The sequence below is a fragment of the Anguilla anguilla genome, chromosome 1 (genome assembly GCF_013347855.1).
Source record: "Anguilla anguilla isolate fAngAng1 chromosome 1, fAngAng1.pri, whole genome shotgun sequence".
NCBI lineage: Eukaryota > Metazoa > Chordata > Actinopteri > Anguilliformes > Anguillidae > Anguilla > Anguilla anguilla.
This window is the reverse complement of record NC_049201.1, coordinates 16,674,597-16,693,779: the sequence shown is the minus strand read 5'-3', so window position 1 is coordinate 16,693,779 and position 19,183 is coordinate 16,674,597. Positions and strand designations below refer to the sequence as shown.

At 42.4% G+C, this 19,183-nt stretch overlaps 1 protein-coding gene across 7 annotated transcripts in view; it reads right to left on the bottom strand.

The window, feature by feature from the left end:
- Positions 1-3,337: 3,337 nt before the first annotated feature.
- Positions 3,338-19,183, bottom strand: part of LOC118234899 (pleckstrin homology domain-containing family G member 3) — a 69,995-nt gene continuing 54,149 nt past the window's right edge. For 5 of the 7 annotated variants that reach the window (XM_035431777.1, XM_035431768.1, XM_035431785.1 and 2 more), the window contains 13 exons: positions 18,705-18,855; positions 18,398-18,529; positions 17,826-18,008; positions 17,649-17,741; positions 17,160-17,246; positions 17,008-17,041; positions 16,550-16,651; positions 15,621-15,653; positions 13,861-13,871; positions 11,900-12,268; positions 10,085-10,198; positions 7,652-9,224; positions 3,338-6,119 (listed from right to left, as the gene is read on the bottom strand). In XM_035431777.1, coding sequence (XP_035287668.1) covers positions 5,143-6,119; positions 7,652-9,224; positions 10,085-10,198; positions 11,900-12,268; positions 13,861-13,871; positions 15,621-15,653; positions 16,550-16,651; positions 17,008-17,041; positions 17,160-17,246; positions 17,649-17,741; positions 17,826-18,008; positions 18,398-18,529; positions 18,705-18,855 — 3,859 coding nt within the window. In that variant the 3' untranslated portion in view covers positions 3,338-5,142. The remainder of the gene's footprint in view (positions 6,120-7,651; positions 9,225-10,084; positions 10,199-11,899; positions 12,269-13,860; positions 13,872-15,620; positions 15,654-16,549; positions 16,652-17,007; positions 17,042-17,159; positions 17,247-17,648; positions 17,742-17,825; positions 18,009-18,397; positions 18,530-18,704; positions 18,856-19,183) is intronic. The other 2 variants (XM_035431759.1, XM_035431804.1) reach the window with 2 other exon arrangements.

Here is a 19,183-nt window from a genome sequence, read left to right as displayed (position 1 = left end):
CGACCCTTTTCAGTATCCAAAGAGGATATAATTGACCAAATTAGCCCCAAAGCTCCGGAGCGTCTCCTCAATTTGTTGCTTATGATGATCATACAGATAAGTCACATGATACGTGGACACCTTTAAAAACATAAGGGGCAGAGAATAGCCGAAGACAACCTTCACACATCCGTAAACTGACAGCACTAAAAGTTATCAATCAAATGCATACAAATGAAAGTATTGAATAATCAACATTTAAGGTTTATTTTTTTGAATTTCCCCTTTTCTTTTTTACCCGTGGACCATGTTCTGCAGATTAAAACATGTTTTCTGTCCATTTTCACATATTTATCCAGTTGTGTGTCTGCTCTATTCTCTGTGTTGTGACAGTGCTAACTGAAACAAAATCACACCGTTTTACTAACCTGATCCACACTGATGGCAGCATGCACATTCATTCAAACTCTCTCCCACCTCAGTTTTCTTAAGACTACCAAGTGGTACAGGCTTTAGGAAAAATGACAAGCATATGTGACATAGACAATGATTTCTCCAGTGTCACAGCACTCTGGTGCTCACATTGGCCTGGCAGGACATGCCACATGCAGATAAATTGATAAAATGGAAATGGGTGTACAGCGTGTGATTTGATGCAAGGATGCAGAAAAAATGCTGCGAAACATGAAAACAAAAGGTTTTGATTGTTGAGAACTCATTTTCCAGGGCTGGGTCTCCATTCAGGTATTCCTTTTTGTCTTTAGGTTCCGATTTTGTTAACAACTCAAGCCCAAGCACAGGTCACTAGGCAAGAACTATACGGTTGAGCTGTCCTTTGTCTGTCTGAGTTCACTGGGTTTTTGAATACTGCTTTAAGGACAGCTGCGTGTGTGCACAGCAAAGGTTTCAATAACACAGTACTGGTAATGAGTGACTTCAGGCGAGGTGGAGTAATGACAAAACTTGACATTTTTAAATGACCCTTTTACCGTATACTTAATTTACCAAAAAGACTTATTTTGCAAGTCATTGTTTCTTCTATTAAAGTACCCCTCTATTTTAAAACCTATTTAAAAATGTTCTATATTGAATAATATTTGTTTAATATGTTTTTTCCCACTAAAACATATTCAATAAACTACTGAAAATGGTGTAGTAGCATGCCTACACCTTTACCCTCACTGAGATTTCCTGAATCTATGAATGTGCAAATTGGCAAAGCTTGGCTGTTGTGGTCCCAGGATATATAGTCAGCACAGCATCCGGATTCAAATTTTGTAAAATGTGTAGTGTGTAAAATGTGTGCTCCAAACATGGATTCCCTCAACGCTGTCAGGTATATCAACATTATTTTTTAATAAACATATTCCACCCATTTGTTTTAGAATAGGCTCCTTTGGTAACAGGTGTAACAAAGTTCCTACCACGGGACTGCATCCTAAAACTGCACAGTTTGTAATCTTCAACGCACCAACTGTCACAACAATGTCACCAACTAGTCAGCTTCTGTGAGCTAAAGTTTCAGTTCACTGCATCGCTCTCCTGTAATTTTCACAGTGGTCCATGGTAGATTTGACACATTTGTGACATCACAAATTTTGCTTGTATGTGTGTGTTTCCAACTCAAATTTCAGGGAAGTATGAAGAAGCTTTCGGTGGAAGAATGTGAAAAAGGCACTGTGGTGACAAGTTCTGCACAGAAATCTATCTGCATAGTGAAAGTCATGATTCCATTAAAAAAAGCGTTTTTGAGTGGATAGGGTTTTTTTAATAAAAAATAAGAATGACATAAAATGCTTTGTATAGGTTGCCGTATTGTAAAGTTGGCTAAATAAATGCAGACGCTACATGGAAAATGGGGTGTTTGTAAGGACCTTAGCCTGGTCATTCCAGTGGAGCGGTTCATTCCCCGGGCCAGGAGTCTGGAACTATGGTCCTGGACAGCTGCAGGGTCTGCTAGTATTCAATGTTACTCAGTGCCTAATTTATGAATTAAAGCACTTTGCTACACAGTTAACGCACCAAACTCCTCTGGATTCATGGGTATGAATTATCTGCCAATTGTACAGTGAGAACAAAACCTTATGGCTCTCCTACACCAGGGTTTCGTACCCCTGCCCAATAGAAAAATTGAAATGGAAACAAACAAGCTCAGTCTAGTTGTTGAAGTATAGATGCACCATGTCAAGATGGTCCATCTGTTAAAAAAATCCATCTGGTCTGCTATTTCTAATTAAATGGAGAGCAGTTAAAATGGGATACCTGGGTGAAAAAAGAAAAAAATCATAAACATCTACTATCTATGAGGTATGCACAAGCAATAACTCATGGCTCTAAATTGGGCGACCTTTAGATTGAACTAGCCCAGTACTGTAATATGTATTGATGGTCTTTTGCTTAACCAAGAGATGGAAATAATGACTGCTCCAATGTAGAGCCGGGCAAGAACATATTGATCTCCAAGGAATTAGGGTTATACGTACACAATATCTTCGGTTTTACTTCTGCAGGATGTTAGTTTTGAATCAATACAGATGTGGTATCTCCATAAATGATCAAGGTTGACTTGAATCAGAACATCCATGAGAGATTTGATTAAATGGATCTAACTGTTTTTAGACGCAATCAGCAAGTATTATTACATTACTCAGCTAAAACCAAAGCAGATAATGGCTTAGAAGAGGCTCATAATGAACTGACAGGAAACCATGCTCTCGCTTTTGTGATTAAAAAAACCCAGCTCTCACATGTTTCTCTGAACAGCACATGACCCCCCTGCTGTTCATTAATTTTACCCTCTTTACACATTTGGAGAGCTGTTCTAATCTCGTTAATATTGGGCTAACTGGTTTTGTAATTATATTCATTTCTAAAAAAAAAAAAAAAAAGGCCCTACGGTACTGACTGACTGACTGAGGTATTTTAGGTTGCTGTTTTTGTTGCTAGGACCTTATAATAGACCATATGGACTACCTAAAGACCTCAGACAGTTTATGTATTTATTAGACAAAAAGAAATGCAGTTAAAATGAACTAATTTAATACATGTATTTGCCCTACTTGTTTACCCATGTACACATAGCACCTAGCTCAAGTGTACCAAAGTATATTAGTCTTACACCAGAGTCTTCCACAAAGCTGAGAAGTAATAATATTACCTATTGTCAAAATTTAACAAAATGGCTCGCTTTATGTAATGTAAAAATTTAAAATAAGCTAGTTTTTTTGTTGTTGTCGTTTCCGTAAATTCTAGAAAACATTTATTCAAATGTTAATGTCTCCATAAAATGCATACCCACTACCAGTTGCTGGAATGTCTGCTTGGCATTGATTGGACACAAAACCACTTACAGTACCTATTACAGTAGTCAATCTCTAGACATTTGTTGTTTTATTCCGGAATGTATGCCCCATCCAGGAAACATAAAAATGACAACATTTCTGTACAGTTAAGTTTCTGAAATGGGATAAAATAACATATATATAGGTGGATATTTATACAGTATAAAGACAGTTGATTATTGTATATCAAATGTACACCAGCTTAATAAATAAGGAGAGAAATATAAAATAATTAAGGGAATTAGTTCCAGAAATAATGGAAATAATTACAGCCTTGAGTAGTGGAAAATAGTGTAATACACAGTGCATGGTAGGAGAGCTCCATAGATTATTAGCTCCAACTATAACATAATTATAAAACTGGCACAATAACACCACGGGACTAAAGGTCAAGTCATGATGGGTAATTCCCAATAGTGAGAGCCTTCCTGTTGGACTGCTGGACTCAGCCTTCGCACCAGCTATTAATCATTTAATTGAGGTCAATATTCTTTTCACATTCATATAAGCAAAGATACCTGTTTCTAAGGGTCACAATGGGATGTCAGAGATGCAAAGTGATGGAACAGAACCCACAGTTTTGTTCTATTGTCTGGTTGAAATAAAGAGATGTTAATATAAATATTTTGAATAATGTAATCAACTCTTAACTTCCATATATAATACAAAACTAAATTTTGTGTTTTACGTTCAACTAAGTTATGTGAAAAGGAACTGGTGTTTTTATTGTTTAAACATGAATCAATACTTCCTCTTGTAGGGCCTGCCTTTCACTGTGCAAGGAGCAAAGGCTCACATTGACCACAGAGAACAGTAGGTTCAATGGCTTGGGTACAACATTCCATTACAACAGACTAAACTGTGCGCCTTGGTCTTGGCTTGTGGTCAGATGCAGTTTAGTCAAAGATGCAACAAGAGTATTGTTTAAACTACACAGACATGTATCCATGTTATTTACAATTATGAAATCCCCACAAACACAATTCAAATCCTTGACCCTGTTCTGAGTTAATTGGAATTAGAACCAAGGAAAATAAAAATAAAAAATTATAGAAAATTTTTTTTGTCAGAAACTGACAGCAGTAATAGAAAGTATTTTAGGTCTGGTCAAGCTGTCTTTAAACAGCTTGACCAGACAGAGAGGAATGAAACATTTACTCACTGCCCCATATTTACGTATGTGTCTTAAATATGTAAGAAAGACTCCCACTACCATGAACAACCAGATGAATGCATAAATATTCTTTACAACTGAAGTAATATCCAGAGTTATGAGTAGTGGCAAATGTACAGATATTTACAAAATTACATTTCATCTGGCACTAAAACCAAGTAATTTATATTATTACAACTCATATGATTGATCCTTTCAATATCAATATCCTTTCAAATTTGCACAGGGAACTGCATGGTAAACCAGCAGATAAAACATCAAATGTGAAAATATGTTAAAACAAAATGGAGTCAAATAATTATTTTGCCATGATTAACTTGTGAGATTAATATCAAGTCAATATGGAAAATGCAGACATGAGAACTGAAGATGAAGGCAAAATGTTACCAGGTAGAAATTTGACAAATGGTTTGCATGTGTATACTGGCACAGTATGAGGTTGACATGCTTTTATAGTGAAGCAGTAACAGTAACCTGCACATAAGGTTGAAAACTTGAGCACATTTTCTTTCCATTTCAGTATTTTACATTTACTTACACAAAAGGTAAGTCTCAGCCCAAAAAGAAGACCAGGAAGGAAAACAAAAGATTAGTAGGCCAATTTTCAAGGCTCATATGTCTGAACTTGAATAAAGGTTCTAGAAAAATTTAAAGTGGGTTTGAACTCAAGTTCTGAAACTTTTCTCTTAGGTTTTTCACCAAGCTGTGCTGGCTATTCTCAGTCTTTTTGCTATAATTCACAGGGGAATGCTGGGAACTGTCCAACTCATTGGGGATGGGACCTTGGCCTTGGTCTGTTACCTTCCCATTTTTAGTGGCCTGGTCTGCGTTCCCCCCACCGTCCTCCCTCTGTCTGTATTCGTCTGACTCCTGGTAGGCCCTGCAACGGTCAATGACAGCCATGATAGAGATTTTCTCCCGGGAGGTGGGTGAGTGGATTTGAACGTAGTTCTTGTCAGGCTCTTCCTCATCCTTTATCTCTAACCCCCCATCTCCCTCTCTCTCTTCCTCTGATGGCTCAGCCTTGGCATGCTTCTCCACGATGATGACCTTTTGCTGGTCGGGCAGAGGGGCCTGACCAGATATGTAGTAACCGCTGGTGGCATCGTTGCTCTGGAGGTGGTTCAGCTCATTCACGTCCAGCGTGCCCAGCCTCTGATCCAGGGAGCTTGATCTGTACATTTGCATGGGTCTGTCCTCCCTTGCGGAGGCCTTGTCCTGGTGGGGCTTGTAGAGCGGGACCACGGAGGGGGTGTCGGAGGCTGTCAGTGTGTCCAATGGGGCACTGTAGCCTGGAGAGTAGCTGGAGTGCCTCCACATGGATCTCGGTGCAGCAGCGTCCAGCATCTTCTCAGGCACGGAGGTGCTGCGGTTCACCGGGGCGAGGCGAGGCGGGGTCCGCTCGGGGCTGCGGCGGGCGTATCTGGACCGCAGCCGGCGCACGTCCGGCCAGTTGAAGCTCTCGGCCTCCACAGGACTGAGCGGGCTCTTGGAGCGAAGAATTCTGGGGGACAGGATATGGGGGCTCCCTGCAGACCGTGGGGTGGTGACTGGACTGGGTGACTTCAACTCCTGCAGGATCACCTGGTCGTAAGAGGTCACGGGCAGCGTCAGGTTGGGATGACCTAAGACAAGGAGAGAGAGAAAACATATGACTGAAATTGCAAAATGTATGAGACAAAATTATGTAAAATAAAACTGCGCAAATATAAATTCATATTAAAATAACTAGACTTAAAATAAAGATAAAGCCGTTTGCCTTTAATACAACATGAAGTGACCAGTCCCTTTAGATGCTTTTGGCATGTCTTAATGAGAGTAAAGAAAATGGAGGGTGACATGAGTGCAGCTTCTGTTTGTTATTAATGGTGATTCAAAGGCTCCTCAAGGAAATCCAAAAGTACCTCCACTCAGACTAATCATATGAAATGCATCTGACGTGAGAGCAGACAAAATGGAAATGTGTTTTTATGAAAAGGTCTCTCTTCCTGGAAACATGTCAGGTTTTCTCCTCTTAAGGCCCATTAATTATTTTTGGCTCGGCAACATTTGGTGAGCACACAATTTATGGTGACAGCAAATGCTGCAGCCTTCTGTCTTGGGCTGTCTTGACAAATAGGGAAAATGATCAATGACAAATATTTTTGTTTTGTGAGGAAAAGGGTAAAAACAAATCCTCAAACTATGCTATAGGATGTTGTAACTTGCACAAGATATAGCCAATTCACAGACTATGGCTTTGTACACACTAGCATTAAAACCCGTTTTGGAAACTGTTTTTGGCTCCTTAAAACTGTCAAATCTACACTACCAGGGGTACTCAGAAACATTTTAGTTTAAAACCCCTTGGAAGTAGGATTTTTGTAAACCATTAACTGGCTTTTGATGTAAATGTGTACAGGATCGGTTTTCGAAAGCTGTAGAATCATTTTCCTGACATCATAGATTAATAAATAATGTCGAGTACCGAAGAAATGTCAAACATCTTCGCAGCTGGACATTTTTAGGACAGTTTATTATAATAATCATATTTTATATCTATATCATGGCTGCTGATCGCAGTTTAACAGAGAAGAAGATGTGTTGCTAACACTTGGAAAGTGACAAATTGATCCATGTTGTTTATTTTATTTCTGTAAATGTCACATGGTTACCAAGTAAAGTAAAAGATCAAATCCGCTTTCAAGGAAACGCACAGTGTGAAGCGCATCATAGGTTTGGAAAACCACTAAATGCATTCCAGTTATGTGTACAAACAGGTCAAGGAAACATACTGCATAGTGCACTCCCTAGGTTTTGAAAATCACCAAACACGTTCCAGTAATGTGTACGAACAGGTCAAGGTAGCGAAAACCTCTGAACTAAAACATTTCCAAGAAGCTTCGAAAGTAAAACCGCTAGTCTGTACAAGGCCCTAGATGGAAGACAAATATCTTTTTTATACCCCACTAAGAGAATGTCTACTGTAGTCTCTGAAATTACTTTCCACTTTGAATCAAAAGGTGACACCCTTTTGTCCTGGTTAGAAGCCGGAAGTCTTTGTAGCGTTATGGGGATGAAAAAATCTGTATGTTATTGCCGTTGAAACCTCACAGGCTTAACTCTTGGTAAATTCATAGATACAAAGTCATCAGTTAAATGGATACTGGAGCCCTACCTCTGTCCTCCTTCTCCAGCCTTTCCTCCTGGACAGAGGGCAGGTTCCTCAGGCTGAACTGGCCCTCTACGTCCCAGCACCTCGGTCTCACCACTGGCCTGCTGTTCTTGATGCGCTGGCTGTACTGCCGGGCCAACTGGAACACCTTGTTCTTCATCTTCTCCACGTCCTGCAGGAGCAGATCCTCCTCCATGTTTCCCCTTAGGCTTATGACCCTGGGGATGGGTGCCCGGGAGACCCTGCTCCCCCGCTGGGGTCTGCGGGTCTCGTTCAGGCTGGCTGGCTGATCCGGACCCACCTCCCTGTCTGGTGAGGCGTTAACAGGTGAAGGGACTGTGGACTCCTCTGAAATCGTGCTGAGGTCGCACTCTTCAAGGATCATCAACGGCTCGCTGTATTCAGCTTCTGGCTTGTTGTTGCTGGATGAGTCCCTCTGGGAGAGGCTTGGTCCGGCTTCCCTGCCCTGGCCACCCTCCTTGGCTTTTGATGCACCCAGAGGTTCTGCCAGGGTCCCGTTGACCTCCATTTCCATGTCCTGCCACACCTTGATCATCTCAGATGAGGGCCGGAACTCCTCTTCCTTAACACTCTGGGACCTGGCCTTAGAGGTTGGGCCCTCTACGGACATATCAGCATCCGGCTCAGAGGGCTTTGTCTTCTGGTCTTTATCCAAACCTGGCAGGTTAAACACTGCCCAAGAAGCAGGACGGATATTGGGAGCTAGCCTAGTCTCAGTAGCCACGGCCTCTGCCTTGGGGTTGCCATTGAGGCGGCTGCTGAGGTTCCTCACCAGGCCGGTGGGGATGTAGGACAAGCTCTCCCTGCGCTTGATGCTGAAGCTGGCATCCTGGTGCTCGGCGTGCTCGTAGTAGCTCTTGACCTTGTTGATGAGCAGCTGGTCTTGCTTGGAGAGGGTGGAGTCGCGCCTCCTCAGAGATCCTCGGTCCACCTCAACAAGGTTGTCTGAGCTCGGGGAGAAGGGATTCGCGTCGGCTGTAGGGGTGGCCAGGTCATGGAGGCTCAGCGGGGGTTCGGAGGTGGTGCTGGTGAGCCTCTGCGTTTTGTCCTGAGGGTCCGTGCTGAGGCTGAGGGCGCTGCTGCTTCTGCTGCCCAGCCGCGGCGATGGGCAGCTCAGGGATCGCACGTCGTCAGCGATGAGGCTCCCGCGCCGCGACAGGCTGACGAATCGCTCGGCAATGATGCTAGCCTGGTCCAGCACAGACTGAGGGAGGATGCTGCTGGGTTCCGCCTCTGGTGCTGCTTCTTCTTCCTCTTCCTCAGAGGATTCTCCACTGCTCAGGGCCTTCACATTCGCCTGCTGGTGGATAGGCAGGGTCTCTGCCTTCTCCTCCTCATCCTCCTCCTCCTTCTCCACTTCATCCACCTCCTCCTCCTTTTCCACCTCATCCTCCTCCTCATCCTCTCCTTGTTCCTCCTCACGCTTTACCATCTCTGGGTCTGCAGATGAGTCTGGGGACAGGGTGGCCATGGCAACATGTTCTATATCCGAAGAGGCGCCTTCCTCACACTCCTCCGTGGCCCCTGACTGGGAAGGCGGCTGTTCTCCAGCGGACTAAAAGAGGAAGGGGGGAGTGATGATGAGCACAGCTTTATGTTGGTAGAAATTAAAGAAAAGCACGACCTGCTGGTATGGGATTACATCATTGACTGACTAGATGGAGCTCCCATTACTGTCTTAACACAAGGAGTAACATGGACCCACAGTGCCAATTTCTTTTTTTGACACTCTGATATGAACTCAAATGCTAACAAATAAATGCATAAACAGCTCATTTAAAAAGCTAGCTGAGGGAGACGTGCTCTCTGACAGGACCAGTAGTCCGCAAGAACTCGCCAGAGCTGTGAGCAGGAGATAAGGGAATGAGAAACTAGCCTTCAGATGTATCCTTGTTTTTTAGAACGAGCGCATTACGCAGAGCCCAGAAAATGCATAAGCTATCAAATTCTTTTCTTTTTCAAAGCAAACGATGACAGGCAACCACACAGGAGGAAGCCATTTTCTTTGTAACAACAGCAGGATGACTGCCTCCTGCACTGTGCATTATTATAGGGACTGACTGGGAAATATATGTAAACAGAACTGAAACAGGAATTAAACCTTTTTAGGAATTATACTCTGTGGAGATTTACAAAATTCTAAAAGCCAGGCAACAATTTTCTGGAAAGACACGTGTGGTGCTGGACCAGAGTAGCTGCTAAGAAATGACAGCAGTAGGAACAGACGGGAGAAAAAACCCCACAGTTTTCAAGTTTTTTTTGAACACTTGGGACTACTGAGGATTTAGTGTGGGTGTGGAGGGGAATGAACCATGGCCTTACACTCTTGGCTGCACACATGAAACCACGCTGTCAGTTCCAGTAACCGCATAGAATTATCTCCCTAACCTCCCTGTCCTCCAAACACGGCTTCACCTGTTCAGCGGGGGAATCACCATCCCCCGTCGCACATGTTTCTTCCTGACCGGACGATTGGTCATTCTCCATCTTGAGCTCATGCTCTTCAGTGACGTCACAGCCATCTTCATCCTTAGAGGAAGCAGGAGAACGTGGCACATGGATGAAAGAAAGCATTGAGGAATATAGATTTAATGTGTTACTGAATCTGTTAGTCTGTCAAGCCAGAGACAGTTATGGTTCTTGTGTACATCCTCCAATGCTTTTGCATTTTCTGAAAACTAGTGCAGACTGGGTACGTTAACTGAAAAGGCTAAAAATAGGCTAAAAGTGGAACAGCCATTTGTAGTTTCAGGAACAGGGCTATTTTCATTGAATAATTGAAATAAATATTTCATATTGTGCTAATTAAAACTGGTCTGTGCAAACTGCCTTTGAAATGTTAAAACTCATAAAGGAAACCTGTAGCTACTTTTGTTGCCAGAGGCTAAATTCGTCAGATTTCAAGGACCAAATTCACCTTTGATGTATTGTATTAATTATGAAGATCCATTGATCTATTGTTAAGAGAGAGGAGATGCACTAGGTCAATGAATTGGTTGACTTACTTGCAACCAATGGTTTAAGACCAGACCTTATAGTAAATGTATCAGTGAGAGGTTGTTATCCTGTGTTATCATTCACTTTACTGAAGCCTACTGAGTTTGTATCACACCAACTAATTCATTAGGGCTCCAGGTAGAACAGGCTTCCCCCAATTTTCTTCCCCCCAAATTCTACAGTTTTATAGTGACTTTAAAGAACCTTCTATTTAAACACCATGCTGCAAATAACCCGCCCTAATGTATTGGTCAGTGTTCACAAAATATGCTAATCTAACCATATTTTAGTGTGATAAAAGCAACTTAACAATTAAAGCTTCGTTTTCTCATAATGCCTACATGCCGTTTTACAAGGCACCGTAGGAAACTTAAACATATCACATTGTATATAATAATTCATATGCTCAAACCCTAAATGGTTTATTAGAAATAATAAAATACATTGCAGCATTTCAACACAAATTTATAGCACATTATCTTTGATTCGTATTTCTTGATTATTTCCACACAGCATTCCAAGGCGGAAATTATGACAATTAGAGATGAGGGTATTGAGTCATGCATGCAGGAAAGACACTGGCACAGGTACTAGCCAGTGATGAGGTTTAAAAGTACCGGGTGACCACCTCTTCCTCAGACTATGTGAAACAGCAACACACAGTTTTGAAGAAGGTTCAAACCCTTTAATGGACAGGACTGTTCCAACCTGCTTCAGCGAATTACAGTAACTACTTTATACAAACTCAATTTCACCATAAATGGTCAGCATAGTGTCAACTTCAAACAAGCCTCATCATTCTAAGGCTCATGTGACACTAAGTACACCATCCATGTTTACATTTCATTATATTCCATGCAATTTCACACCTATTCAGATCAAACTTTTTCTATCATACCAGGGATTGGGTAGCCACCCTTGTTTTGTATTAAGATTACGCAAGTCAACAATGGCTCTTGATTAATAATTCTTGGTAGGTTATGTCCATGCACTGATTAATGTGGGAACCGGAGAAAGAGATGATCCATGCAACATCGATATGCTTTGATTAGCGAATGTTGGTCAGTGGTGGGCGTTTCCATTCCTTCTGTTAGTGGATTATGACATGACATGGTGTGAAATCTCAAGCAAATGATGATGATGATGATGATGATGAATGGCCAGGCAGTGGAGTGGGGGGTGGGGGGTGGGAAATGGCAAAATAGAAAGCCCGTTGGTGGCAAGGAGCCTCACCGTTGTAAACCGAGCGAAAAGCAAAGCCCTGGCCCTATAGTGCCAGCAGGAGATGGCGGCCAGCATTGAGCTGGCAAAGTCGGCTACCTGGTCGTCCCCCATCAGAATATCGTCCTTGTCACTCTCCCCCTCCTCCTCCTCCTGCTCCACCCCACCCACACAGGGTGGCGTCCCTGGCCTAGGCTCCTCACTGTCACTAGGACTCAGCCGCTCCGGCGAGTCCTGCCTTTGGCCCAGTTCTTCCTCATCGTCCTCCACACTAGGCCTCTCAGCCTCAGGCTCGCCTAGGCTCGAGCCCAGGGTGCTGACACTAGCGCCAGCCTGCAGAGAGTGCCTGGGGGCCTGCAGCGTTCCTTCACTGTCTGCGTGCTGTAGTGTGAAGTCAGAAATTGTGCGTCGTTATCGCAAGGCCGGTTCAGAGATGCAATTTGACTGCAGCTGCATTGATGTAAAAATAAATTTTTAATTACAAAGAAAAAAAATAATTCTCTGAATCATCATCGGTTTTGAAAAAATTGATTGCATTTTATTTCGTATTTGATTGCACAGGTCGGCAAATAATCAAAAAAGTTAACTAAAAAATTATGTGGCTAAATAAGGGTCTATGAGGGTCTATGAAACAAGAAAAAAATGGAATTCATCCAGTGCCCTGTTAGGTATAAAAAAAGTTCAAAAGTTAAATATTCTGAATGGACTCAGAGTCCTTTCATTATAAAATTCATTTGAATTACCCTAGTTTGATTCCAGAAGTGATTAGCCTAACTGTTTTGTTTTGCTTTAAGATACAATTTGTGAGTGGATGAGCTAATTACCTGTACGGTTTCGAATATTTTCCTTATTTTGTTCCAGGAGCTGACAATATCCAGAAGGCTTTCTTTATATTTGTGTATATATAAAACTAGGAGACAGTTTTTTTTGTGATTTTTCTGAAACTGCTTGATCGAAGTTGTTCACTCAGTGTCTCTGTGTATCTGCCAACTGCACAGTCATATTCCATCTCTCCAAATAACTAAAGGCTTTTTTGAAAAAATAAAAATAAAAATGCTAGACTGAAATCAGTTTATTTTAGTCCATCGCTATCCTGCTGCCCTTTTGCCAGTTTTACCCATTTTTCCAGAAAGAGACAACTCTTTCTGTTGCACCTGCAAAAACAACCAAATCACAAATTCTCTAACAGCGACAGGGCCACAGTCCTTTCTATGTCAGCACAAGAGTGGAACTTAGATTAGCTCAGTCTCCGGAACACCTCAGCATAATCACTGCATGGTATATTTTTGGTTTTACATATGACAAAGTGAGTCAAGCTGTCGAACCATCTCCAATTCAAACTAAAAAGGCATATATGAAAGTACTCTATTAAATAAACGGAACGCATATATATTTAATCATTTCCCCTGGTCCCTTGCGTTAACTGCAAGATAAATATACTGAGCATTTATGGAAGCCCAGAGTGACACAATGAAGACCTGGCAGCAGAACAGGGGTGAGAGGGTGTGGAATGTGGGCGACACAGATGTGATTCATGCAAGCGGATGTGTGGAAATCACATCGCGTTTTCCCAGTGGTGCTGAAAACAAGGACCTTCAAATTTAACCAGAAAACAACAACATGCTGTCCCTGCATTTAACAGATTGAACCAAAACCCTTCACTTTTAATAAGCAACTTCAGTTCTACACTTAAACTGATCTGAGCTCTGCACTTTCTTGTCATTTCTGCCTGTCCCTTGCAACCAGACAACCCTGTCCCTTGCAAAACAGATTCTGGACCTTCATTCCAATTACCCGCATGACGGTTATCTTCCTGGAGCACATTGGAAATCACACTCACAATTAGCCTGGCATTTGCAGAACCCTAAATCTCCCTGAATCCATTAATGAGAAACAGCACAACACAGCACAGAGTAAACACAGACTTTGTCAAACTCAAGTCCTGGAGTCCAGGCTTATCTCTCAGGGCTTACCTTGAGAATGGCTGCAGAGTTCATGTAGATAAATGGGGAGAAAACAGAAAAAGAAAAAAAAACAAACATCAAATATGAATAATCATACAAGGAAAACAATAAATACAAAATTTTTGATAAGAATTATTAAAATGCATGATGCCAAAGGTATAATAACATGACATCACAGCTCTTTAAATGTGTTCTAATAAAGAAATGTTCTGCTCAGAGCTGTGCAAAACAATTTGCATCTGAATGTGCATTAATAATAGGACAACTGACCGCTACCTTTATCCACTTCAACCCAGGTTTGGTCATTTACACATTCACAATCTGATCGAGCCCGAGAACCGGACCTTCGTGACATGAAGGTTTTTATATTTTTATCACTGACTAGCATGAATAATACAACATTCTTTCAAAAACTCAATCAGCTTCAACACAAGATGACAAGCCCCCACCCATTCCATTGCCAACGAAGCCAGGGAAACAGAAATGAAAATGACAACTTCATTAAACTTGCGTCCAAACTGCATGCGGTGGGAGGGGGGTGAAAAGAAAGGTTCGCGCAAAAACTGTTTCGCTTTCCCTGTCACGGCCGGCGAATTAAAATTCACAAAAGAGGAATCCTACTGATCGGAGGCCAAAATCAAATGTGACAACTGAAAAGACCAAAAGCATCACAGAGACTTTCAATAATGCAACGCATTATTAACATCATTATTTGCGTGGGCAGAGAAGGCGAGAGCCTGGCCTTTGATCTCCTCAAGAGGACTGCGGTGCCGGGGCTGTCTGCTACCGAACTGCCTTTGAAGCCAGACTGACAGAGGTGCAACACGATGGTCCGGTGTGCTGGAGCATGCCGGTCACTGGGCCCTTATATTACACGGGCATCAGGGCTGTGAAAGCAGCCTAGCGGCTTGTCTTTCTGTTAGCAGCCTTGATTACTAAAGCTTCCTCTCACTTTCACTCCAGTTTTATAGAACAAACAACATCTGGCATTGTGAGACTAGCCTGAAACAACCTTCCCTGCCCTGACTGCCAAAAGCAACCAGCCAGAGAGCAGGAGGGTGCAACTTTTAAAAAAGGTTTTCAAGATATTTTTAACTTCTTCAGGCGGGTAAAAGCTGTGGCAGAAAAAGCATATACCGTGCTATCAATTCTTTCTCAAAATATAATGTAAATAAAATAATTCATCAACAATTTCACTACTCAATCCAATCATATTGTTAAGGCTCACAAATAAACACAATCAGTGAGCTATGTTTGTATTTTATAGCATTATTGTATATATTAAGCTGTACTTAATATAATCAAACCAATTCTGACAGAATTTGAATTTCCACTCTACCTTGACAACTATAGGCCAATACATCTGTTATTTGTAGATCTGAGACAGGGATACAACTGGACACAATAATCCTGGATTATAATGATAGCAGCAAAAGATGTTCTTGGATGGAATTAAGGAAAGTGTGTTCTGGCTTCTTTCATCACAAAGAACAGAAATTAGTTCCCAAAAACGACCCATCCTCATTAGTCGGTGGCCATTTGCTTTATGTGAAGAGGCCTTAAATCTGAGGTGGTCACCACATGCTGCCTCCCTGGCTAATGCACACAGTGGACCTCTTTTGCAAATGTCACAAATACTGAAGCGGCTGCTTAAATTGAACCACAATTTTCAATAGCTGCAGCCCGCTCGTTTCGGAAATGCGCTTCAGTGGAGGCGTCGTTGCTGATTACAGGACAACAATAAGCGGGACGTGCTATTACTCTCTTACCTATAGTGTTCTTTATGATCTGCTTGGCTGGTTCTGAAAGGAATCAATGACATGGAGATGGATAGTCAGCGAGTTTTTCAGAGAGAACACACGCAGAAGCACCGCTTCACTGTTTACAGCGGACCTTTAAATATGGTCCTTGTTTTGATGCAAACTGAGTAAACAGATTGATTAGGAAATCCGGTCCCATTATTAACACAGCCCTCGAATATGTTATGGGAAATAACCAAGAGGGAAAATGCATTCCTATTGAAGCCGCCTGAATGAGCTGCACTCACTCCAGCACCCTAATGCAGTACTAGAGTTAACTCAATGCATTAAATTTAGAATAGCTAAAGGCTCATTATGTATCATATATTTTCTAAGTTAAAAACCTTTCTAAGCACAGTTAATGTGTGTATGAATATTATGGCTTTAAAATATTATAATAATATAGAAAATTGAAGTATTTATTATTAGTTTAATTAACAGTCTGCTGTAATTTTATGCAGGATTCTGTCTGAGTGTTATACTTGCTTGTATTTTTGTTGCTGGCGATGACACTGATGATTTAGAATTTCAGTGCTTTGTATCTCTACTTGCGCAGTCAGTGTTTTACCAGGGTTTAATGTAATTGACTCACTAATGTTTCTTATACCATCTGGTACATTTTGCGCAGTAAAAGCTTTTCTAACAAATATTTTCTCACAAATTCACTTGTTTTTAAAATTCCATCAATGTGACTGATGGACTGGGAATGTGTATAGTGATTTGGGGGAACGGTGCCTTGGATAAAGGTAGATGCAGTGAAGGGCAATCTTTTTATAGTTATAAAAAGAACCTTTTTTCCCACTCCAGATGAAAGAATGTTCAGTGCAGTAAATGATATATGAGAGCAGAAGTTGAAAGGAAGGAGGGAGGGAGAGTTGAGCGGGGGACAAGTCGCTCACCTGACTGCCTCCTTCCTTGCCGCCCTCCGCCCGTGAAGTCGTCTGATTGGCAGGACACGGCTTTCTTCATTCTCTCTGGGCTGTACCGGTATTTCGATGGGTCTGGGGAGAGAGATGCTGCACTGAGGACGCCGAACAGCCGGAGGGACGAGAAATGCCCGCGGAGCGTACCTATGCGTCCCCACGGCATTGTGACACCTCTATACATCTCTCACCATTTTCCCCAGCCCTCTCACCGTTTTCATTTCATTTTCAACTTTCAAAACCTCACTAATAGTGTTTCTGGCGCTCTTATTCCCAAATCCTTTTATCCTCCACAGCAGCAGCATCGCTAATCTCTGTTACAATGTCTGCAAATATTTCATTCTGCTCCGTCTTGGGAAATGAACACAGACAAGGGAATGAACGTGACCATGCAATCTCCATCAACAGCAAACAACTTTTCAGCTGATACTCACATATGGAGTCCATCTCTAGAATAGCCTCTTTAGCCTGAAGGAAAAATGAATGAAAAGCTCTTAAAACAATAAAAAACAATTCAACACTTTGTTAATGTGCCCAGTACTCTGGGTAGAAAAATCTATATTAAATACGCAGACCCAATGTGTACCTTCTGTGGAATGATGGCATGGTGGTTTTCTAAAATGAGCCTCTTTATGTGATGCGCCCATAGTCTTTTCTCCTCAACAGTCTTGGCCTGTAGGTATATAAAATTAAAAAACAGTAAAGGACTGATATGTATTGAAATAAATACATTTTGGGTAGAGAAACAGCCAGGTTGATCACACAGAAAAATATTTCCAGACTCAAAACACTGCCCTAATGAAAGCATTTTAGTGACCCAGTAGTATAAGTGAAAACATAAGAGGCTGTCTGTACAAATATTTGACAGCATACATGAAGGTATCTACTCATCCCATTGTCAAACAGTAAATAGAATCAACAGAAAATTATACAAAGCCTCGAAGATGGCATTAGTGGAGTTAACACAGATGGGTTTTTATTGGCAAAGGCAAACATTGGCAAATTAAAGACACCGTTGACTGGAAAATTGGCTTTGGGTAAAAACCTTTGAGGCCAGTAGCATGTGCACACTCACCTGCACCGTCTGAGGCTGCTTGGGGTGCTTGAAGTGGGCGATGCTGAAGCACAGGGAGTCCTTGGTGCTTTCGATCAGCATCAGCGTGGAGCACTAAGACAGATGAGACGGCCCTCGTTACAAACTGGATGGTGGAGACCATGTTTTCCTCACGGCACAGCACTCCAGCGCCCTTACCGAGAAGTGCGATTTGTAGACATAGTGTTCCCCTCTCTTCTTGGTGAAGATGAGCATCTTTTCGAAAAGGAAGAGCGTCTTCTCCTTCCTGGCACGGTGGACACGGAACGTCCCCTCCAGGACCAGCTCTCCGTAGGTGGTGAGGTCAGGCCCTTTCCAATTAATGAGCAGTGACTGGACCTCCTGCACAACAAGGGGGGAGAGATCCCAGTAAAATATGCATGAAATCAAAGCCATACTTACTCTCATTTCTTATTCTTTATTTACTTTTATTACTCATATCTCTGATTACTCATATTTTGGCAAGGCTGTGCTACAGTTTGCCTGTTATCTCTTCTTGACTGCATCTACACAGACGTCTTATACTGGAAAGTTCCCTTTGCTTGTTTGCTGCATCGTTTTATTGGAGAATGCCAACTGAAGGTCAGAAAAGTAGAAGAAGCTAATTTTGTGCATCCATGATAATTTAATATTAACAGTGGATGTGGAACCAGGATCAGTGTTTAGCATGTGTGTGTGTGTGTGTATATATGGAGGATATGAACGTGTACAAGCATGTAAAGGCCCCAGACCTGCAGTCGAACCGCGTGCTCGTGCTTCCTCTTCATGTCATTGATGTACCAGGCCACGCCCGTCATGGTGTCGATGGCTTCCTCTATCACCTCGTAGCCTTCCTCCAGGGGGTCAAAATGTTTGGCAATCTCCTGTAGAGGCAGAGAACCTGCGAGTCAAGCCTGGTTCTTGGGTGTAACCGCACACAGAAAGCTGGTAGAGACTATGAGGTTGCTGGGAGAGGCGGAGTCTGAACAGGGCTCTGTGGTGCTATGCGAGGCTAAAGGACACAGAGGAAGCTGGGAGGGGCCAGGGAAGGGAGTATACCTGAAGCAGCAGGTGGTACTTGAGGATCCTCTGGACTGGTTTGAGCAGATAGGACCCCAGCGGGAGGGAACGTTTCAAAGAGGCCTGCCGGTCCCGGAAGAACTTGGCCAGAGCCTTGCTCCTCATGCAGTCTGTCAGAGCAGCAACCGAGCTGCATGCAGAAAGGATATCGCAGCGTTAATTAAGACACAGGCGAACAGCACAGCTTACAGAAGAGCAGCACAGAGCTCTAAAGCCCAGTTCACACAAAAGATTGGCCGTGCGACAAAACCATTTGGAATGCTGCAGTGAGTACTTGCAGCAGTATGAACTACCCGTCTCAGAATGTTCAATGCTGCCGTTTGCTGTTGCAGGAGATTCAGCTTATTTACTTGCAGGTGGCAAGTTTTAGAACATCGCAATGAGTCGCCAGTTGCAGCTTACTGGGCCATGAATCTTTGGTCTGAATTGGGCTTAAAACTTTCAGAATTGTGCATGAT